At 27.1% G+C, this 25,482-nt stretch overlaps 1 protein-coding gene across 1 annotated transcript in view; it reads right to left on the bottom strand.

Annotated features, from left to right (window-relative positions):
• The window catches only part of LOC100214454 (protein flightless-1 homolog), a 46,166-nt gene that overhangs the window by 6,000 nt on the left and 14,684 nt on the right, over positions 1–25,482 (bottom strand). Inside the window, exons 15-36 of the mRNA XM_065804092.1 lie at positions 23,845–23,900; positions 23,356–23,411; positions 23,198–23,282; positions 22,971–23,118; positions 22,489–22,511; positions 22,245–22,301; positions 16,907–16,954; positions 16,762–16,805; positions 16,547–16,632; positions 16,422–16,472; positions 8,049–8,095; positions 7,332–7,397; positions 6,715–7,041; positions 5,205–5,233; positions 5,065–5,131; positions 4,922–4,987; positions 4,642–4,729; positions 4,326–4,413; positions 4,058–4,171; positions 2,614–2,713; positions 1,621–1,743; positions 1,097–1,309 (exon numbers count right to left, since the gene is read on the bottom strand). Of these exons, the coding sequence (XP_065660164.1) occupies positions 1,097–1,309; positions 1,621–1,743; positions 2,614–2,713; positions 4,058–4,171; positions 4,326–4,413; positions 4,642–4,729; positions 4,922–4,987; positions 5,065–5,131; positions 5,205–5,233; positions 6,715–7,041; positions 7,332–7,397; positions 8,049–8,095; positions 16,422–16,472; positions 16,547–16,632; positions 16,762–16,805; positions 16,907–16,954; positions 22,245–22,301; positions 22,489–22,511; positions 22,971–23,118; positions 23,198–23,282; positions 23,356–23,411; positions 23,845–23,900 (1,982 nt within the window). The remainder of the gene's footprint in view (positions 1–1,096; positions 1,310–1,620; positions 1,744–2,613; positions 2,714–4,057; positions 4,172–4,325; positions 4,414–4,641; positions 4,730–4,921; positions 4,988–5,064; positions 5,132–5,204; positions 5,234–6,714; positions 7,042–7,331; positions 7,398–8,048; positions 8,096–16,421; positions 16,473–16,546; positions 16,633–16,761; positions 16,806–16,906; positions 16,955–22,244; positions 22,302–22,488; positions 22,512–22,970; positions 23,119–23,197; positions 23,283–23,355; positions 23,412–23,844; positions 23,901–25,482) is intronic.

Here is a 25,482-nt window from a genome sequence, read left to right as displayed (position 1 = left end):
TGATAAAAGAACATTTGTTCTTAAGAGAGATGTTCTTGTAAGAAAGATGAAAAAAAATAATTATATAAATGTTTAATAAAGCAACTGTTCAAGATGGTGAAAAATATGGAGTGAGGTTTGACTTAAAATTAAAGATAAGTAATAAAAGCTTCCAAACTTTTATTCCAGAAGAAATAAAAGCCTCCAAGATGCACTTTATGCATACACATTATGGATATAAACATATATGTTTGCTATATGTTTATATCCATATTTAGATGCTGGCATACAATATCCTTTCATTATTATATAAACTTTAGTATTTATATGGTGTAGTATTTGCCACAAGAAAAAATGATTAAATGGATGTGTGGTGCAACTCTAGGAAGACAAGAAAAAGAGGCATAATCTTTGACAGATTAGAAAAAACGTTGTATCGAACAACCTTTGTTAGAAAATAAGTAATTTAGGTACCAACATGTAGAGAGGTAGCAGCTTCAGTAGAAAACTGTAGTGCTAGAAGTAAGAAAACTTGAAGAGAGTGCTCTACATATTGTATAAACGAGCTTTAGTTTAGAAAAAAAATGCTCTAGATTGTTTATATTAGAGAAACAGCATAAAAGAGGAAGGCTAAAGCCTGATGATAATGACAATGCTGATGATCATAACGAGGATCATGATAATCATTATCATCAGGTTTTAGTCTTCTTCTTTTATGGTGTTGATGATGAAGATGATGATAATAATGATGATTACCAGGATCATCTTGATCATAATGATATTTATATATGCATATATATACAAGATATAACATGAATTTTGAATAAAAAAATAAATACTTAAGGATTTATAAATGTTTATGCAGCCCCAGTCACAAACCTGGCCCTGGCTATGTTTTATCAAACCTTGCCCTGGCCCCAGTCAAATATCAACCTCGGTCACTTACTAGTAACATATTCAAAATTATTCTAATAAAAGAACTTGCAAACAAAAGTTAATTAATCGAAAAAGCACCACATGTTAGATATAAGCTTAATTTAAAAACAAATTCAATGTAAAATTAAAAAACCAAAAATATGCTAAAAAATATTTAAAAAAACAATAACAAAAAAACAACCTCTTTTTCTTCATCTTCATCTTGCTCATCTTCATTTTCTTCATCGTCTTCATTCTCTTCAGGAGGCACCCAGTAGCGACACAAAAAAACATAACAGTCAGCACTATAGAAGTAACCAAACTCCTCCTCTGGTAGTCGCACAAATTTTCTTCCTTCTAAAACAAAACATTCCATCTGTTCTAAATCTTCATTCCATTCTTCTGAAAGCTGATCCTAAACAATAATTTACCAGAAACCAATAATAATGGTACAACTTGTTAAACTGTTAAACTAAATTCATATCAATATTATATATATAAAATTATCTTCAAAAAAAAAGGAAGAACCAATGTTAGTAATTGGGTCTATTTAAAATCAAAAAGGCTAAATTGTTTGTGTTGATTTCTTGTTCTGTGTACAAAAAAAGTTTTTTAACTTCAAAAATTATGCAAATATTTTTTAAATTTAACACCATTGGAAATATATTAGAACATATTTTGCATTATTCAAACAATTTAAAATTGTTTTATATACAAAAAACTTACACATTCCTGATCAGACATAGGCAACTGTCGTGAAGTAAATAATGAAGCAAGATCAACTTTTTGAACTTTAGGTGGAGCAAGATGAGGAACTATGTTAGGTTCCTGCTGTTTCTCAGCAACTTCCTTAAAATAAATAAATGGTATATATTATGTATACAAAGCAATATAATAACATTGAATTAAAAATTAACTTTATAAAAACTTACTTAAATTATAATAAAAAACTAAAAAATTACAACAGTGTCAAAGTTTTCTTAAATTTAACATATTTTTACTAAGAAAATAATATTCCAAGAAATCAAAAAATTTTTAAACAAAATTTTTTCTAAAACACTTAATTACTAAATCATGAATAATGATTTTCAATTTTTTGATATCTAATATAAACAATATTAAAAAGGTCTTTTGTACAAGATTTATATAAAATACTTTGAACTTTCACAAAACTATCACAAGACTAAAAGATTCAAACAAACAAAAACTTTTATAAATTTAATAAAAATAAAATACCTTATGTAAAATAAAAATGGAAAAACAAAAATAAATTGTAACACTAACATAACTTGTATAGTTATATAAACAAGCTACAATTATGTAACCTCGCTACTATTTAACCTTTGTCATTAGTCCTTTATTGATTATGCATACTAGTGCATACAATTTATGCATTAATATTGAGGGACATTAGGCCATTATGTGGTATCAGACACTATCTTCCCCCATAATCTGTGAAAAGTCACAATTTTATAGCTGTGCCTGCATAATGCTGGCTCACTTCATCATAAAGAAATGAGGATGCACTCGCATAATGCTGGCTCACTACATCATAGATTAAGCACTTGAAGATGACTCAAGAAACATTTGAATTGCTTTAGAAAAATTTTATTGATAACTTTGCTTCAGTTTGAATAAAACCCATTGATAAAATGTTATTTAACAAAAATTTACATAAAATAAAAAAATATGAAATTGATATTTAATAGAATAGCTTACAGCTCTTGAAGCAGAAACAGATTTTGCAGTTTTTGTAAAATCAACACTTAAGACGTCATCCCAACCATTGAATTTGCTTTTGAAGACAGAATTTTCTACGCTTAAAAAAAAAGTTAAAATCATATATATATCAACCCTCGGAATTAGGCAAATTAATGCCGGCCTCAATTATTTAGGTCGGCAAAAAAAATTTGATACAAATTTGATATATATATACACACACACACACACACACACACACATATATATATATATAAAGAGAGAGAGAGAGAGAGAGAGAGAGAGAGAGAGAGAGAGAGAGAGAGAGAGAATTCTTCAAAATGTTGGCTTTGAGAGTATGAAGGAGAGTAAAAAATCTTTTGACAACAAATTACATCACTTTTAATTACTTTTGACTGTTGTAAATACCGCAAAAACATAAACTTTACTCTTTTTTTTTTAATGTAGAATGTGTTTGTTTTTTTTTTTAAATGTTTTTTACTGTTTTTATTTTTTAATTTTATTACTTTTTTAGTGTAAAAAAATAATTTGGGTAAAAAATGTGGTAAATGCAGCTTAATACAACTTTAGTGGAGTTAATCTAATTGATTTAAAAACATCAATTCTTAACTTAGTTTCATCCTTTCTTCCAACAAACATAAATTAAATTCCATCTTTTTTCTCCACATTAAAAACAATGTTACACTTGTATTTTGCTATATCAAATAGCTTATCTGAAGTTATACTAGAAATAATCTCAGAATTAAACTTGTAGTTAACAATATCTTTTCTGTACATTAACTGTTTTATTTATAAAAACTTAGTCACAAATAGAACTTTAGGATTTACCTCTAATTATTGTGTTTTTATTTTAAATGAAAATTTTTTGCATTTATCTTTAAGTTTTGCATTTGCATTGTATTTTTTTTTTTTTTAATAATTTGACCTTATTTTTAATAATATTTCTCAATGTGGATAACTCAAAGTCTCAAAAACAAGTCTTTTATGTGATATTTTATGCTCAAAATAGTATATTTAAGAAATAACTTATTATTAATAATTTTATTATTATTAATAAGTTATTTATTATAATTAATAAAATATTAACATAATTTGCAATGCTATACTATAGCTAAAAGCCTTTTTTTTTTATACCAAACTTTACAAAAATAACAACCTAAAATTTTAAAATCATAAATTTTAGGCTAAAATGACTTTCTTATTGTCCAATGAGGGGTGCTTACAATCAAGAAATTGATTGACAAAGTTTTTGAGCCAATTGACTTAAGAAAAGCTTATACAACATTTTTACCTAAAACCTCATCCAAGTCAAAATTTAAAAACTAAATTATATACAAAAATTATTGATTCATAATATTACACGTTGCTTTTTATCATATTTAAAAAAAAAGTATTTTCTATTTATAACTTAATTCATAAATATTAAAAAATAAAATAAAAGTACCCCTCTAAATTACGAGTAACTAATGCATATTCTGGTCTAGGTAGAAATTCTGACAACTCTTGAGCCAATTTGGTGGCAGCAGCTCGTACTAATCGAGCAGATCGTCTTCCTATCCTACAAAAAAAAAAAAAAAATTAGAATAAAACAAAACTAATAATAATTTTAAAACAATATTAACAATATTAATAACAAAAGAGAAATAGCTAAAAAGTATTAAAAAATTAAACAACAAGAAAAAATTAAAACAACTTAGCAATAAATAGTATACCAAATAAAAACATCGGACCAACAATCTAGAATATAAACACTTTTTGTATCAAGCAACTCTTGTCTCAGTTTCTTTCTAGGAATCTCGACTGCAAAACAATAAAATTTTATTCAATTAACTATATAATATAAAAAAACAAATAATAATAAAAAAAGCATTAATATAAAAAATAATTGTTAAAGCTATATCTAATTATGATTATTTAGTTGTATTTTTATTGTTGTAAAATATAATAAAAAATAAAAGCTAAAAAATTAAATATTTATTTTAATAAGAATTCAAGTTAAAAAATTGTATTTACTATTTTCAACCTTACCTTGAGGGAGCTCTAAATAGCCCATCCCAAGTCCAACTTTATATAATATTGGAAGTTTAGGAGTAAAGTATTGATACTCATATTTTTCCTAAAACCAAAAAAAAAAACTTGAAATTTCCAGCAGTTAAAAGCAGTAGTAAGAGTTTTCTTTAATATATATATATATATATATATATATATATATATATATATATATATATATATATATATATATATATATATATATATATATATATATATATATATATATATATATATATATATATATATATAGTTTTACCTTAAGACGAGCCTTAGGTGGACCACCTATAAGATTCCAAAAGTCCATGAAATCATCAATTTCATCCTACAAAAAACCCTTTATATTAAAAAGGTGACAATTTAAGCAGAAAATTATAATTAAATGTATGTACGTAAACTGACTTCAAAAACTTGCATAATTTCAGCCTTGTTTTTTCTCTCATTTTTGTTGATTTTGTCAGCAAATAGTCTAAAAAAACAAACAAAAACATTAAATCAAATAACCAAATTGTATTGAATAAAATAAATGTGTAAATAATTACCTTCCTTTTGTTCTATACATTAGCTTAGCCTAAATAAAAGAAAAAAAAAATTCTTTAACTCACTTTATCAAAAAGAATCTTTAAAAAAATTAAACAAAGGAAAAAATATATAGGCTAGGTGATTTTGTAAATAAATTTATTCCTTTTATGAGACAATGCAGTGTATAAATTGACATAAGTATATTAACATTTGTGTCGTAATTTATCAGTATTTTAAACATATTAGGTTCTTTTCGTAAAATTTGTAGATTGCATTACATTAAAAGTTAAAAATTTATGGAATAGATAAAGTAATATTTTACAACAGGCTTCACTTCCTAGCATTAACTTGTTTTGCAGTTCTGGATTGAGCATTTTAATTTTGATACAATCACAAACGTATCAAAAATTTAATTTTGATACGATCACAAGGAAGATTACTTTCTAAGGTTTACAAAATCCTCCTACCTTTACCCACAAATAAATCCAAGGCTTTAGATCAGAACATTTTTTGTTTTAGGTAAGTTTTTACTTAAGCCTTTACGTAAGCCTTTACTATGCATAAGGAGCCTATGCCACATTTACTAATGGGATATATTTAATGGGATTATTTACTAATACAAGATTACCAGAAATAAAATAGTAAAAGATGCTGAAAAACATTCTTAGAAATTTCAGATTTTTCAGAAATATTTGTTATGAGACTTCACTTTGTAGTAAAAAAAATACAACACAATGCAATAACACAAGTTATCAATGTAAACCTATAACACAAATTATTATCATACAAAAATAAATCTATACTACACAACTTATGTTTAAAATCTTAAGAAGAATAAAAAGAACAAATCTTAGGGAGATTTAAACTACAACAAATCGTAAGAAAATTCAACACAACAGATCTTAGGGAGATTTAAAACTACAAGATTAAAAACAACACCTAATATTAAAGAGATATGAGTATGTGTTAAACATCACTTTTAGCTAATGCTTTACTTGCAGCAAGAACAATTTTGAGTTTAAAATACTTCGAAGTACATCATTTTTAGCTGATGCTTTACTTACAGCAAGAACAAATTATTTAAAATTTAGAAGTACAAATGAATTTGATGTTATTTACTATTTTGTTTTTGAAGAAAAAAGGAAAACCAAAAGTAATTTGTAAATAAACTCCAGAACTTAAAAAAAAAAATTTAACCCCTATTTACTAATAGATAGCTATTAGTAAAAGGGATTAAATTTAATATAATACAGCTATTAGTAATAATAATAATAATATTCTTTTTTTTAAACAAAAAGATTTTTTATTTCCTAGTGAAAATAACCATAATAGTTAAGCTAATCAAAACAAGTTTCCTTTTTAACAGAAGTTCTACTCATACACTGAGTTAGTTAAACTTAAACCTGCAATCTTGCTATTATAGGCGTTCAGGTAATACACATAGTATTATTTTATACAGATAATTCAGCTTTCACTAATTATAAAAATAATAAAAAAAAACATTAGAACAAGAAAATTGAAAAAAACAACCTTTGATCCAGACCATACAAAAATCTTTAAACCAGCATCACACACAAAAACATAATTTGGATCAAGCGACTCCCAACTTAATGCAACAGGTTCTACCGAAATTCCTTGACTTCCATATAGACGATACAAACGATTGGTGTACACAGCTTCCTCAACACTATAAAAACCACTGTTATTTCCTCCCTCAATATAGGAGACACACGAATCAAACAAATCCAAAAATTCATCAGATTCATCAGATTGCTCCTCTCTTAATGTTCTACCTTCTGCGCCAAGAAGATTTCGCAAATTAACAGCATGAATTGCAGCACATGCTTTTTTGTCAAGCTAAATGAAAAATATAACATATAAACATGGGGTAACTAATTTGATATACCCTTTAAAATGCATAAATTTAATAAACAATAGTTTAATAAATTTGATAAACAATAGTTTTCATATTATAACTTATTAACATGTATAGAAAAATAAAAATGCAAGAACAATTAATTTTTTGTTTAATACTTTTTTTATGATTTTTGTATTTATACATAACAGAATACTTAGAACTTTTTAAACTTTAAAAATAAACGCCAGTACTACAATAAGATTTATAAGGAAAAAAAAAAAAGACATACGGTACAATGTTGACCAATCCAATAGTAAATCTTATGATTAAGAATACCAGCATCACTGTATTCTGACTAAAACAAAAAAATCATAATAAATATAAGCAAATTTTTTTAATAACTATTGCATAGTTAAATGATAATTATTTACAATGCTACAACTGAAATGTTGCAACAACTTAAAATGTAGTTTGTAACAACAGCATTGTTACAGCAGCAATCAGGGTCGCAGAGTCCCAAAAGGACTCCGGCTTTATATCTCTACTTTTTCCAAGTCTGTAGTGCCCAGAAACTCTAAATATGTTTGTTGACTTATGATCTGCTATAGGAAAAAAATTCATGAGAGTTAATGACTTGAAACTTCTTATTTTTAAGCCCGAAGTCCTGGAGTCCCGGAGTCCTTGCTGCCATTATACTTAAGGACTCCGGGCTCAAAAAATGATTGTTCCTCTAACCTAATAGTCTTAATTTTTTTCCAATTAGTAGTCCATACACTTATTTTTATTTTTAGAGCTCTTGGATACCAAAAACTAGGATAAAGTAATCTTTTTGCAACTTTCAAATCCGGAGTCCTTTTTGGGACTCTGCATCCCTGGCAGCAATGTTGCAATAATAAATTACAACTGCATTGTTACAACAAAATGTTATAACACCTACGTAAACACAAAAGCATTGACGAAACTATAGTCAGAACATTAAATAAACACAATTTAAAATTAAATTTACCTTTAAAATAATGTAGCAGTCACCATCATAAAACTTTCCAAAAAATGCTGATAAAAAAAAAAAAAGATAAATTTTAATAAAAAATAATAATAAAATAAACAAGTACTTATACAAATACTTAAATACAAACAAATATTTAAATACTTAAATATCTTCTATTTTGCATAACTATAACTAGAGTAAAAATTATTTACCAATAAAGTCGTTGATAAAAAAATCACCATGAAAGAATTATACTGTAGAAGTGTCATACCAATACATCTTATATTTATAATTATAATTAAATTATTATTACCACTATTATATATATATATATATATATATATATATATATATATATATATATATATATATATATATATATATATATATACATATACATATATATATATATATATATATATATATATATATATATATATATATATATATATATATATATATATATATATATATATATATTTATATATATATATATTTATATATATATAATACTTCTAATTCTTGACATGGTTCATAGTAGAAGACTCTTGCAAAATATTTAAAGTATATTCAAAGTATCTAGGATTTAACATACCTCACACAAACAACAATGATATAATATCAATAAAAAAGTAATTACTTAAAACCACATTGAATAAAAAAACCAATAAATAGAACTGATTAAAAAAAAGGCAATATAAAGTTTAAAGTAAGAACTATTTGTTCAAATTTACAACATCAGTATTTTATTAATGGTATAAACTTTGATTCACCACCAGCACTTATATAAAAAAACAAACAGATGTGTTCACTTTGTTCAATGGTATTGTGCAATTTATCAACATTCAATATTCGAAACCATTATCTGAAAACTCAAGTTAAAAGCGAAATTTCTATGGCTATTAAATTTTTATATCTAAAGATAGTATTAGGAAAAAAATTTTTTTTTTAAAAAAAGTAAAAAATAATTATTGTAATAACAATACAAAACAAGGGGAATAAAAATCATTCTTAAGAAAGTTAAGTATAAAAAATTATTACACAATATTAAATGCGATAAAATTAAAATTTAAGAACTAAAAGACATTCCAACTAATAATGGAGAAGTATTTTTACAAGAGTTGATTCTGTTGGTTTACAAATGGCAAAAATTTATGCTCTACCTAAGATACACAAGCTCAGTAAAGATTCTGCTCTATCTCCTATTTGACCAAATAATCTACTTAAACAAACTATAAACATAATTTTGTAAATTTTTTATCGAAAATCAAACTTTTAAAATTACTAGAACTTAGTTAATAAAATTACTAATAAAAATATTATGATCCATTGGTAGCATTGGGATGGGTTCTTCTTTAGTAGCAAATCAAAAAAATATATTCATCAGGTTTCATGGCAAAAACATGGGTTAATAATTGTTTATCCTTTATACCTATTTTCAATAAACATGCAGATGATGATGATGGTATTTTTATTTCAAAATTTGAAGCTCAAGAGTTGATTAAACACCTCAATAAATAACATAGAAAATTAAAATTTGCTATGGAAAAAAAAAAGAACCTATTAAACAAATATATATATAAAAAAAAATACTTTTACAAAATTCTTTCAGCCTTGCACACTCCTTGTAATAAAACCTTGTTCCCTCTTTTAATAAAATAGTTTAACACATTGTTTGATTGATCAAACATTAATAACACATGGCTTTGATTTGATAAAGACATAAAAAATCTATAGACTTAAAAAAATTCCTACAAACTAAATTGATACTGATGGATTGTTATGTTAATAAAAAAAATTAATCCATTCTAAGCTGCTCAAATCTAATGCAGCCTAAAAATTACAATTAAAAATACAAATTATTTGTCCTTTATTACTTCTCTGTAATGTTTCTCAATTTCAATTTTTCTATAACAGAGTTCTAAATGTAAACTAAATCTTCAGAAAATGTAGTATACTACAACAAAACATGTTAAGATTTTTAAATATCTTTTTTTCCACATTTATTTCAAATGTGATAAACACAGGCACACTAGGGTGATTCAGATTGTAATAGAAAAAAAAAATGTCACAAAAAACATTCTCCTCAAGGTTGCCTGTGTTCCTTTATCACCTAGGATCATGTGTACCAAAAATTAGACTAAAAGAAGCAATTTTAGGGGTTGCCATGTTTTATAAGATGAATTAACCATTGGTAAAATTTTGTGATTTTCTCAAATTTCGCAAATTTGTTTTTTCATTGTTTATTTATTAATAATTTAGAAATTGATAATATGGCAACCACTAGATCTTCTGCTGAGGTGTGGCTTGTTGGTAAACCCACACAAACTCTGTCGACTGCCAGACTTCCTTCAAGAGGGGATGTTCTTCGGAAGTTGCTCTTCCATCATATAGAAGAGAAACAAGAAGTGAAAAAAAGTATTCGGGCAACAATTGAAGCAGTTCTTGTTATATGGGAGAGAGGAAAAATTCCAACTCAAAGAATTGACAATGCGGAAAGAAAGTTAAAAAAACTTTATGACGAATATCTGCTGCTGAAAAAACACCGAGGATCAAAATTGGACAGCTGTCAAATGAAAGAAGGAATTTTCCACGCTGACCTTGAAGAACTTTTTGATATTTCAACCAAGAATGCATCAGAAGTTATGAAAAACGATGAAGATAAAGCATTTTTACGTCAGCAGCAAGAAGATCCATTAAGTTGTAGTATGGCAGGAATTGATCGGAATTTAACAGCTAGGGAGGCACGGAAACGAGTCCGAGAAACTAAAATGGAATTGAGGCGTCAAAGAAGTCAAGCGGAACTGATGCAAAAAACAGAACTCATTTCTTCTTCATCAGCAGTTGACATTGTGAGTGAAAGTAGCTCTAGTTCCTCGAATGATGATGAATATCAGACTCCTTCCGCTTCCAGCACACTGAGCACAAGTGGTTCAACGAAAAAGAAGATGAAAGTTTTAACAAATAATGTTGTATCATCTCTTGATCGTGTTAATATTTCTGATCGCCGTGCACTCTTCGTGGTTGGAACAGTGTCTCAGGCTCTTGGTCACTCGGTAAAAGATTTATCATTGTCGTACAGCACAATCCGCAGAAAAAGGCGATCTGTTCGTGAAGCGGTGACTACAGCTGACAAGGTTGATTTCTCTCCTGATGATCCACTTCTTCTGCATTGGGATGGAAAGCTCTTACCTGATATCACTGGTGGTCAAAAAAAAGTGGATAGAATTGCCATCCTTGTGACTGGTGGTGGGGTGGAAAAATTGCTGGGCGTTCCAAAGATTGATCGAGGTACAGGTGAGCAACAGGCTGATGCTTGCATGAAGGCTCTTAAAGACTGGAAATTGAAAGAATTTGTTCGGGGACTGGTTTTTGACACTACTTCATCTAACACTGGGTTGAACAATGGTGCCTGCACAATAATGGAGCAGAATCTTGACCGTAATCTTATATGGATAGCATGCAGGCACCATATGTTTGAAGTCATGCTTTCCACCATTTTCACGACTGCATTTGGAACCAGTGGAGGACCTGAAGTTGGAATTTTTAACCGTTTCCAGAAACAATGGCCAGCAATCAACAAGGAGGTGTTCACTATAGGGAATAAAGAATTTTACAACTGCGATTTTTTTCTCAAACTCCGTGAAGAAATGGTAGTATATTATAGTGAAGCAATTAAAGGTCAACAACCCAGGGATGATTACTTAGAACTCTTGAATTTGTGCCTTATTTTCCTTGGAGGATCAACTACAACATCGGAGTTCAAAGTGAAGTTTCGGGCTCCAGGTGCAACACACAATGCACGTTGGATGGCAAAAGCTATATATTGTATAAAGATATATTTGTTTCAGGATCAATTTGTTATTACTGCAAAGGAAAAGAAAGGAATAACAGATATAAGTCTTTTTTTGGCATTTGTATACGGACAGTTTTGGAATGAAGCTCCGTTAGCTGAACGAGCACCATTCAATGATGCCAAGCTTCTTCAACGGATTCAAGAATATCCAAATCGTACAATTGCAATTAATGCAGCAAAAGTTTTGCATCGCCACCTCTGGTATTTTTCTGAACATCTAATAGGATTGGCTTTCTTCGATTCCCGTGTCGACAACAACACCAAGAGAGACATGGCAAACAACCTGAAACAACAGCCAAGGCAGAAATCTCTCAAAAGACTTGATGCTGCCACATTCGATTGTCACAGCCCATTGTCTTCCTTCGTCACACAACGCACCGCAGAACTTTTCGATCTAATTTTGAAAAATGGAAAAGAAAAAGCTGAATCATTTTTAATGAAAGAATCTTCAGAGTGGGATATGGATTCAACATATCTTGAAATGAAGCACAAGGTTCATCAAATGAAAGTCGTCAACGATTGCGCGGAACGAGGCATAGCACTTATAACATCCTTTAACTCAAGCGTTACGAAAGATGAAAACCAAAAGCAGTTTCTTCTTAGATTGGTTGATCTTCACCGGAAGGAATTTCCAGTTGCATCAAAGTCTACCCTGATGAAGATGACTGTTGAATGATGAAGATGATTGATTTATTATTGCCTAGTAATAGTATTTAGTATTTATTATCAATAAGAAATTGATAATAAATAATTCAGTAATATAATATAAAAAATGTAAAAATAAAAAATATTTTTTTTACTTTTTGTAACCTTATACCAAAATGTGACATAACATGGCAACCCCTAAATATCATCCGATTTGATTCAAATTTTGCCCAATAACTACTATTGTCATTTAGAACAAGGGCAAGCTTGAGGACAACTAAAGTTTTGAACCTACAAATTTTGCATCACCCTAAGGCACACACATAATTTGTCAGAAATGTGCAACTGTACACATACTTTGTCAGAAATGTGCAACCTTTCAATTAGGAAGTAGTCTTAAGAATATACCACATTACCTATTACTAAATAGTACTTACGCTATTTACCCATTTCAAATTATTATTATTTTTTTTAATGTTAAATGCCCATATCATCTCAAATACGCTTAGATGATTTTTTTAAAACAATATTTTGAAACATTATTTACTAAAAAGTTTTAAAAAAGGTCATGCTGCAAACCCTGCTACAGTAACGCAGAGTAATACATACATTTGATTGATTGCCTCAGTTTCAGAAAAGGTACAGGTAGAAACTGTAACTTACTATGCTTTGTGTCCTCAATATTTAAAAATATTTGTTTAGTCAATCAGGGATGTTGTGTGTAATGAATTGCAAAAGAGATGTCAAGTCATTGCAAAAGAGATGTCAATCAGAAAAACCCTACTTAATCATTAATTGTGAAATATTTTTTCTGGATGATACTCCACCACACAGTGTTTAACTTATGACTCCCAAAACAATGCAGAGCTAGATGGATGAATAAGCTGCTATACTTGTAAAAATCTAGATGTTTAGACAATAATTTAAGAGCGTACAGCTTAAAAGCAAACTGACTTCAGAGATGAGCTTTTTTGGATGTTTGGGAACCACCCATATCGCAGTTAAAGCAATCATCAGACATATGCGCTACTTAAGCAAAGAGCTAATAGCTATCATCTAGAGCCATATCTAGAGATTATCTCTAGATATAATCATTTATAAAAATAAAACAAACAAAAACTAAAAGAAAGAAAAATAATAATAAATAAAACAAAATAAAGTGTGATACTTCATGGTTCTTGTTTTTTAAGTTTATGTTATTTCAAAATATATGAAAAATTATTTTAAATTGTTTTTACTCTAATTTACTTCAAAAATATTAAGTTTTAATATCAGTACTACTTAAATCTACACAGTAATAATACAGGGTTCCCACTATTAAAACTGAGTCTAAAAATAAGGATTTTAAGGAGATTTAAGGAGATATTTTGCTAATATTTAAGGAGATTAGGTCACAAATGACAGTTTTTTGAAATGAAAAATCAGGAGAATTTAAGGAGGAAATGATTACATTAAAAACAGAATCTTTCTTTTTTTAATAAACTTTATATATAAACAGGTAAACTAATATAAACTCATATATAACAATATATAAGTAACAAGCTTCATCAAAAGTGTGTTACTTATATATTGTTAGATGTTCTTCATTGAGCATTGCCAAAAACAGTTTATTCACATTAGGGCTATCCATAGACACCTGAACCATTTTTCCATATTTGCATGACTGGTTTGATTTCTATCAAACCAGTCACGCAAGATTTTAAAATATTTAGAATACCTGTGGTTGCAGCTTTTCCAAGTTCTCTGGCCAGACCTTTTTAAGAAAATGCAAAAACATGCATTAAAGGACAAGACCGAGCTGTTAAGCCCAAGTGAAATAAGTGAAAAATTAGGAGGAGAGAGAAAGGGTAAAGAAAAAATTAAATAACAAGATATATTTAGAACAGATGTTCAGAAAACAAAGACACTCTAGTGAAGCGTATAGTAAAAAATTATAATAATGATGATAATTTAGGCATCGCGTATGTAATAGAAATTATAAACTCAGACTCTTAATGAAAAATCATGACCAACGTGCAAGGTCTAAAAATATAGAACATGAAATACAAAATTTAACGTGTTTGCTTAAAGAGGGAATTGAACCTGATCAAGTTAGAGATGTCGATGTTAATAAAAAATAATAAATATTGAAAATATAATAAAATCAACAACAAAATTAATAACAATGAAATAAAACAATGTACAAACAAAACAAAGTACTTGAATATGTATATATATATACATATATAAATACACACATACATATACACATATACATAAATATACATACATATATATACATACACACATACATATATATACATACACACATACATATATATATATACATATATATATATACATATGTATATATAAATATATATATATACATGCTTGGTCACGTACATACACACACAACACACATATATATATATACATATACAGACATGTACATATATACACACATATATAAACCATAAGGGGAAAATGAAAGATAATAAAAATCACGGTGTTATAAGATCCAATTAAAATTAAGAGGTGAACTATTGTAGATGAAACTTAATCCTCAGAGCCACAATATATTCAACAATGTTTTGGAGAGCCTGATAAAAAATGGCTAGCATTGCTCTTCAGAGATGCATCCTTGCTACCTTTTATATCAACTCTATTTTCAACTCTTAAGTATAATATCTTGTACAAACAGTATTACTTTCTTCATTACAACATCGCACATGTGTCCATTTGACCTTTCTTTATAACTATTTATTGTAAAACTTATCAAAAAGAAATAAAAAGTTATTTCAGCTTGTTCATATATATGTATATATATATATATATATATATATATATATATATATATATATATATATATATATATATATATATATATATATATATATATGCATATATATATATGCATACATATATATATATATATATATATATATATATATATATATATATATATATTATATGTATATATATATATATATGCATATATATATTATATATATATAAATTTCCTAGATGAAAAAAAAAGAAAGCGAGAACAAATTAAAGGAGAGAAATTAAAGGAGAGCAGCCAAATTTTAACTTTTTTTAAGGTTATTCAAGGACTTTAAAGGTTTCTTTTTTTTAAGGACATTTAAGGTTTTTAAGGAGGAGTGGGAACCCTGTAATATGTTGTGTGTCTATCTTTTTAAATAAGCATCTAAAGTCAACCATTTTGGTTAAAAGTGGTATTAGTCATGAGTTTAGATTGCTTAAAAGTGGTATCAGTCCTGAGTTTAGATTGGTTAAAAGTGATATCAGTCCTGAGTTTAGATTGGATTGTATTAATTAATTGCAAATACAGAGAAAAATTGTTTTCAAAAAAAAAAACACCAAATGTAGACAAAATATCTAAATACTTTATGTTTCACAGTTAATTAAAGGATCAATCCAAGCAATAGTCACTTGCCTGAATCATAAAGTTATTAACTAAATAGTCAACACAGAATTTTATCTAAAACTAACAGAAGCAGCAATCATTAAGAAAAATCATTTAGAAAAAATGTGATATCTAAATGAAAGAGTTTTTATTTGCTTTGCTGATGTTTACCTTTACCTAGGTTACCTTTAGGTTAGTTGCAATTAGCTTCTAAATTGTACCAATTTATATCTGGAAAAGTCATATGGTATTTTTTTGGTATTTTTTTAAATAAGTTACATGTTTTATGCACCACCTTAATATATATATATATATATATATATATATATATATATATATATATATATATATATATATATATATACCTAAAAAAAATGGGAGAACTTGAACACTTATTTTGAAACATTAAAATAACAAAACAAAACAAAAAAAAAACTAAACCTTAATAATTTATTTCAAAAAAGTGAAAAATAATACCTACCTTCTTCTAATGGTGTAGGCAAAAAATTTTCAATAACCCAAATTAACAACCCTAAAAAAAATATTGAGATAAATATAAAGAAAAAAAGAGATAAAAATACCAATAATAGTAAAGACAAAACTTACCTGATTCCATACCAACATCATCTTGAAAAATATCTGCATAGTTTAAATTTGGTTTAGCAAGATTTTGATCCCATCGCTTCCCTGCCCTTAAACAGTTAGAAAATATTTGCATAAAAATTTTATAGGCACACAACACTTTCATGAATGCTAACATGAAATTTTCAGCTGAAAATCAAAAACATAATTAATTTTTTGAATCAATAAAATGATTTTACTTAAGGCGATGAGCATCTTGAAAAACTTCATTTCCACCTTCATCCTTTAGTAAAAAAAAAAAAAAAAAATATATATATATATATATAAAATCCTTAAAATTTTAAACCATTAAAATCTTTGCAGTTGCTGTTAAAAAGTATATACCTTTCGAACTTTCTTATGCTTTTTTTCCTCAACACTCTCAACCATACCCTAGACATTAATATCTGTTGTGATGAGTTACAAAAAACAATAACATATTACGAAATTGTTATAAAAAAATAATTGATATAAAAAAAAAAAAAAAAACTGCAGTATAAAAAACAAAAAAAATTAGTAGTTTTGAAAACAACATTCTATTCAACAAAAAGAATATTAGGAAAAGTTAGATATTTTTTAAAGAAAGGATATAAAATTCAATTTAAAGTTGCAAAAAGAAACATATACTATCTCTTGTATAATAAATCACTTTAAATATAGTTTGCAGTGAGATCTTTAATACACTACGCAGTAGGCTTAAACTTTCAAACACCTTTACCCAACTTTTTTTGGATTGGGACTGAGAATGTTTATTTATAAAATAATTTAGAAAGTGTTTGGGTACGATGAGTTCAGAATAGTCTTGGACTATATCCATTCTAGTAAAAGTTTCACAAATACCAAGCTTATATTTTCACTATTTCTAATTCTTTAAAAATACAAAAAAATTGTTATTGTATATAAAACTACAACTAAATAGATGAGTTTTTAACTTTATGAACATTCTGGAAATATTTTCCTTTGAAAATCTTGAAAAATTATGTTTATAAAATTCCAGAAAATCCTGAAATTTTTATAAAGGTATGTGAATAAATTCTGAAACGTTGGTAAAGAGATAAATGTTTCTATAAAATCAAATATAATGTGTGATAATTTACTTGCTTTTTGAATATAAAATGTCAGACCATGGTTCAGAAATTAATACTTTTTATTCTTACAATTTTATGCTGTGAAACATTCATCAGCTTTTCTTTTTCTGCACTTTTTTGCATGATCAATAATAGATCTCATGTAAAGTGATTTTTTTTTTCTAGATTGAACTTATATTAAAAAAATGTTCTTCAACCTTTCTGTTTTTCCAATGGAACTCCTTTTTTTTAATACAACGTTTGCTTGCAGTTTGCAAATAACCACAGAAGTTTTTGTTAACTGGGTCATGCAATATATCTCTTAAAAGTACCTGTTGTTCTTGTTTGCTAATAATTGCTACTTAACTGAAGCTATAGCAGAGTACATTGAAGTATCAAAACGGTTTGCCTTTTTGTTAAAATATGGTGTTCATCATTCTGATTGATTAACATGAGCACTGCTTAATATGCTTAGACATGACTTGATAATTTTACTAAGCTTTAGGAATTTTTTACACTTGAAAACTTCTACCCACCAATAATCAAAACATATGGGCTATCCATCAGCAAATACGAGTGGAAGCGCTACATCTATCTGAAACTGCATAACTTCTCAATTAATTATTTAGCTTAATAAAATAAGTTAAAATTGTTTTTAACTTGTTCATTTTGCTAGTCAAAAATTTGATGGACTAACGGTTCTTTTTGTTCAAAAGGTAAAATGAATAACTCATAAAGAGGAAGAATTTCAATGTACAAACTAATATGAAAAAATGTTTAATTACGTTGGAAAAATAAATTTTTAACAATTATTTCTGGATATTGTTTTGCTTTTCTGCTGCATTTTACATTTTATTTTTTCTATTAGTTTTTACTTTCATTTGACAGCCTCTTTAAAATTTTGTCACTTTCTTCTTAATACAGAGAGATGTTCTGTTTTGATAACCAGGAAAAATAAATTAAGAAGAAAATAAGGAAGAGCATAATCTAAAACAGACAACCACCGCTAAGAAACCCTTTGTTTTGGAGTGTTATATATGACCCCTTTGATTTGACAAAAAATTTTCAAAAATGTGCGAAGATCTGGGCTGAACTTAAAACTAATGTAGATATCATTAAACGAATCTTCAACTACCTTGCCAAATTAAATTTTTTGACAACACTGTGCATACCATAACAAATATCACCATCAATATCAACTAAGTGAGTCTTTATAATCTGTTTTAAACCCACTGATTTTCCCCCTCATATAACTGGTAGAATCTAATAAATTGGAAACAAGATTACTTAATAGAATTGTGTCTTTGTTAAATAAATGAATAATAATAGCATTAAAGACTTTTGGGATTTACTGTAACAAGCGATAATGACGTATAGTGTTTTAATACAACTTTATTGGCATTGTGGCAAAAATATGCTACAAGTATACTAGGAACCTTCTCATTGTTTGCTGAGAAGCACAACGATAACATTTTCATATCAAAAACAAGCTCAGCATGAAAAGTTTTTCTAATTTTTCTTGCAGCTTATACGAAGCTTATACGAAGTTATTCTGAACATATTCAAATTTTTCAAAACACAATGATCTTTGGACATTTCCTTTGTGTATTCAATCATATGGGATGTTAAAGACATTGGAGGATTATGTTCACAAACAAATGTGAGTGTCATTGCTTCTGCATTTAATGTCAGGTTTCTAAATCTTACAATAGGTTTGATGGTAGGCTTTACTCTATCGGTGCAAATACTGCCAATATGCACATTATCCAAAGTACCATATGGCAATATACACGCATTTGTATTTTTTTTTAATTAGTAAAAAATGATGACAATATAGCTCTGTTTGATTTAATCGTTGTGCATTTTTGACAATGTACAGGGTGACCACAAAGTATCCGCACACGAGACGGTTTTATCTTGTGAAAATATAAGCATAAAAGCACTTATGTATTTTCTTATTTATTTGTTGTTTTTGGTTAATATTATGTCATAAACTTTATATACTTTACTTTATATACTTTGTAAACTATGTTCAATTGGTTTTTTTAGAATGGTGCGCGTTTCTCCTTTGTGCGGCAACTTTTCCTGATTTTATCAACTTTTCTCAATGGCCGCCATCGAGCCCCGATCTTAACCCGATGGATTTCTCAGTCTGGAGCGTCCTAGAAGGAAAGGCATGCCAAAAGCCGCATAAAAATATTGAAAGTTTAAAAAAATCACTACTGAAAGCTTGGGATTCTCTGGACCCTGCCTACTTGCTCGCCACCGTCGAAGCATTCCCGAGACGCCTACAGGCCTGTTATTTTGCTGATGGAGGAAAATTCGAATTCAATCTTTGAATCATAATTGTTATAGTTCAATAAATGTTTTAAAATAAAATTTGTGTTCCAAATACTTTCTACATGCTTTTTATTAAGCTCTTTATCTGTGCGGATACTTTGTGGTCACCCTGTATTTTAGACTTTTAGTACTTTAGAGGTGGCTGAGTAAAAAATGTGTTTTCTTTTTCATAGTTTTTACTACATATTATACATGGCACCTAAAACATCAAATAATATGTAATCATGATAAAATATTTCAGTGTTCAGTTAGGGAATAAAACATCAAATAATATGTAATCATGATAAAATATTTCAGTGTTCAGTTAGGGAATAAAACATCAAATAATATGTAATCATGATAAAATATTTCAGTGTTCAGTTAGGGAATAAAACATCAAATAATATGTAATCATGATAAAATATTTCAGTGTTCAGTTAGGGAATAAAACATCAAATAATATGTAATCATGATAAAATATTTCAGTGTTCAGTTAGGGAATAAAACATCAAATAATATGTAATCATGATAAAATATTTCAGTGTTCAGTTAGGGAATAAAACATCAAATAATATGTAATCATGATAAAATATTTCAGTGTTCAGTTAGGGAATAAAACATCAAATAATATGTAATCATGATAAAATATTTCAGTGTTCAGTTAGGGAATAAAACATCAAATAATATGTAATCATGATAAAATATTTCAGTGTTCAGTTAGGGAATAAACTTTCTATTCCAGCTTTATTTATCTTTCTGATATCTTGAAGCCAATTCCAGCGAAACTTGTTGTTAATATTTTTGTCTATCTTAGCAATATCAGATAAATTCTTAACTTACATTTTATAATTTCTGCAATAACAAGAACTTTCTACAAACACTTGCTTGTTAATAAAATGCGATTAAATATATTTAGGTAGGAAAGCTTAGGAAAATACTTATGAAAAATACTTTAACCCCTTAACAGCAACAATTATATCAGTCAAAGGTAAAGTGAAACTTATATGCAATGGACAGATATAGCCGTCAGTAAGTGTGCTTTTTTTTGAAGGCTAGTATCTCAAGAAAAACTGAACAAATTTTTCAGTTAAGAATCTTCCTCACTTGAACAAAAAAAAAAACAACAAACAACATTTAAAATTTCAGATTCAACTAGGTAAAAGCCACTTAGTTTTTTTTCTACTTTTAAGGGATTAAAAGATTACCTAAAGAAAGTACAACCACAGCTTTGTCTTTTAACTTAAACATGATAAATGTTTGTCATTTTTGTAATTAGATAAAATTTTTCAACTTTTCATGTTTTGAAAAAGTTTCATTTATATTTACAAATTTTTCAAAAAAAAAAAAACACTATGATTTTGGGTTTTCTCTGAAAACTAAATCAAATAATTTTCCAGCTATTACATCATTTCCTAGTGGAACTTGACGATAAACATTGTTATAAAACACTAAATTGACATTATTCATTGAAAATTGACAATAAACATTGTTATAAAAAACATTAAATATCGAAATCTTTCAAAAAAAAAAATCATTTTCCAGCTATTACATCATTTCCTACTGTAACTTGATGATAAACATTGTTATAAAACACTAAATTGACAATATTTATTGGAAATTGACAATAAACATTGTTATAAAAAACATTAAATATTGAAATCTTTCTAAAAAAAATCTTTTTGAAAATTTAAAACTTAAAAAACTTAAATTTCTAATATGTTTTTCAATACAAGACAATTACTGAAAGTGCCCTTGAGCCAATAAGCTTTCTCCAAATTGTTAAACAATGTGGTAGTGAAGCGGTAGAGCACTTTGTAAGCGAGAAGTTCCGAGTTCAATCTTTACCATGTTCCTTGAAGAAGGGCTTAACTAGTTTCTCTGTGCATCAACCTTTTTTGTCAAGGTTTATGTTTCGGAGTTAGAGTTGAGATAGAGTTGTGTTTAAAACAACATTTGAAAACCACAGCATTTCAACTTTCTCAGTAACTGCTTACTTAAATGGTCACTGCTTGCAATCTAATTTGAAGTGAGATTTGATTGAAAACGCTATGTTGGCTACTAATCTCAAGTAATGTAAATATATTCAGAGTAAAAACTTTTTAGGTTGGATATTTTTCCAAAAAAAAAAAAAAAAAAAAAAAAAAACCGGCTTTGTACACAATTTAAAATTAATTAAAAAAATACTGAGTTAATGATATAGTCATAATCAATCCCACCAAAAACTTGTGTCATGTTTCTGACTATTATTTAATAAAAAGATTTTAACAATAAACAAAAAAGATTAAAAACACATTTACTTTTAACTTTTTATCAGCTTCGGAAGCTGATTGATATCTTCTCCCTCTAAGTCTCATCTAAAATATTGAAAACAAACTGTCAAAACAATTTTTTTAATTATTATAAACAATTGTAAATATTATATTTAAATGTTTGTTTTTCAATAAAAAGTACTTGAAATCTCAAAATCATACTTTTGGGATAATTAAAATTAAAACAAGATTAAAACAGCAGACTTTCTATTATGCATCGACAAATTGTTACCTTTCTTGCAATAGGGTCTTTACCTAAAAAATAAAAAACACAAAAAAATGTTATTTTTCCTTAGCTATTTTTATTGTTATACAAAATCTTCTTTTATGAATAGTTTACATAAACTATTTTATATACAGTTTACTCTATTTTTATTTTATATTGGGCAATAGACAAATTAATACAAAATAAACTATTTTATATATAATTTATATAAAACTATTACATGAAATTTACAATCTTAAGTCAATTTTTAATCAAATTTTTTGTTTTATACCAAAAACACTTCAGATAAAAAGAAAATTTCTTAAATAATTAGAGAAATTGATTTCAAAAAAACAACAACATTTATTTCACAATTTATTTTGCACTATGTTATCTATATCACAATGTATTTTGCATTTTATATTTTTTATCTGTACATTTATAACAAACTGATAACGATTATTATAATTATATATAAATGTGAGCATGTTTCAAATTAACCAACCTACTTTGTGTATTAGCTGGAGATTGACCTGCAGCAAGACGTAATTGAGCATGATAAGAAAAGTCTATATTATAAAACTCTGCATCTACTTCACTATTGGAAACAGGTTTTGGAGGCATCACTAGTTTGGGATTGTTTCGTGTATCTAATGTCTATAAGAACAATGGTTTTGACTAAATTATTGATAACACATTTAAACAATAGGTGTAAACAAATTATCCAATAACCCACCTCCAAATTTGTCAAGAAATGAATGCCTTCAGGTAGTGTAACTAAGCAGTTTGAATGCAAAATAAGTTTTTTCAGTTTTAAGCATCTGAAAAAAAATTTTTTTTAATATCTAATTTAAATTTTATCCAATATAAATTATATCAAAACAACTAAAAAACCTGCAAAGTCCTTCTGGAATGCATTCTAATTGATTCCATGCAGCCATAAACACCTCCTAACACCAAATTTATAAATAAAAATAATTTAAATGCATAAAACATTACCAGTTTTAAAGCAAATTGACTGAAACATTAAAACTACAAGATGCACAATGAGACTCAAAAAAGATTTACACATATAATTAATGCGGTAGTGGTGTAGTGATACTGCGCTTGCTTCATAAGTAAGAAGTTCCACTCCATGCCCCTAGTATTACTATACTAAACTTATTTCTCCAAACAGCACCCTTGTTGATCAAGGCTTGTGTTTCAGAGTTATAAAGTTTGAGAGTGGGTTATTAAAAAAATAAAATGATTAGAATAAATAGCAATAAGTAATAAATAGCAATAAGTAATAAATAGCAATAAGTAGCCTCCATGACTGCAGTGATCCCCTCTTTTCAAGAGAAGAGATTTAAAAATAAAAATAAAATTCAAAAAATTTGTTACCAAGTTTAAAAGTTTGCCAATGCCTGTTGGTATACCCTCAAATTTAATTTTATTGCCTAAACAAAAATAATAGTAGCTTTAAATAATAATAAAACAAATTATTTAAATTTATTAAACAACAATCATGTAAAAAACTCCATATCATTAATTTAGAGTTTTTTTACAACTAATATAAACCCTTCTATAATATAAGAATAATATAAAGCTATATATTTTTAGCTGTACTTAAACAACAAAGTTATTTATGAAAATGGTTTTTACATGTTTTTCTTCTTTATATTCAACTTTTTTCCCCATAAACACCAGTTTCTTTTGTTTGTTTTGCTTGTCTTTCTATTTTAATTTTCTATTCTAAGTATTTCATATTTTTAAGGGAACTTTGATTTATTAGTTTAGGTAAAGCAAAAAATATTCCCTGCAACACAAAACATATTCCCTGCAACACAAATAGCAGAACTATTATTACACAACTAATAAAACATTGTTTTATTACACATTTTATATCAATATTCAATTTTTTTATTTTAAATTATAAATTTTAATTTTATGCCAATTATTTACTTATACAAAATTAAAATTTTATTATATTATAAAGTATAATATACATAATTTATAAAAATTATAAAACTGTATAATAAAAACGCATTAGTCAATAGTAGAGAGTTCCCAACACTTTTAATTAGGTTGAACAAAAAATTTAAAATCTTTAATATAAATAGTAACTTATTATTTGCTTCACACAATACAACACACTTAATTCCTTTAAAAGTATTTGCTTCACACAATACAACAACACTTGATTCCTTTAAAACAATGACTTTATTTTTCAACTATGTTGATAGTAATTATATAAAAGATACCTAAGTCAAGTTCAACATTGATCAACAAAAATTTACTCTCACTTTTAATCAAGCAAGATTTACTTTCACTTTTATTCAAGGAAAATTTACATTCACCTTTAATTAACACAGATTTACTCTCACTTTTATTCAAGTGAGATTTACTTTCACCTTTTAATCAAGAAAAATATACTTTTACCTTTTATCAACCAAGACTTACTCTCATCAACCAAGACTTACTCTATCCTTTGATCAACCAAAATTTACTCTCATCAACCAAGACTTACTTTCACCTTTGATCAACCAAAATTTACTTTTACCTTTGATCAAACAAAATTTGCTGTCATCTTTGATCAATCAAGATTTACTCTCACCTTTGATCAATTAAGATTTACTCTCACCTTAAATCAATCAAGCTATACTGTTACTTTTAAATTTGCTGAGTTAATTAAACTAAAAAAAAATTTACTCTCACTTTTGAAATTGCTGAGTTAATTAAAAAAAAGCCTGGAGCCACTTAGCTGTAAGTTCAAAACCTGATTCAGCCAAATCAGCATTTAAAAAAAAGTTAAGAAAACTCACCCCCATATAAGCTCTGCTATTGATATGTTCTCTTTTCAATTAGAAAAATAAAGTAAATGTGTAAAAAAAAATTACTGCTTTCTCATTTTCACAACTCACTAATTTTTTTTTCATAAACACTAGCACCTTGAGATCTTTTTCCCAACCATGTTTTTCAGATTTAGTTTAAGTCTGCTAAATGCTATATTCTTGTTAATAGTTACATCAAAAAAATTAT

Source organism: Hydra vulgaris, chromosome 08 (genome assembly GCF_038396675.1).
Source record: "Hydra vulgaris chromosome 08, alternate assembly HydraT2T_AEP".
Taxonomy (NCBI): domain Eukaryota; kingdom Metazoa; phylum Cnidaria; class Hydrozoa; order Anthoathecata; family Hydridae; genus Hydra; species Hydra vulgaris.
The sequence above is the reverse complement of the archived record's forward strand: the minus strand, read 5'-3'. Positions and strand labels throughout refer to the sequence as shown.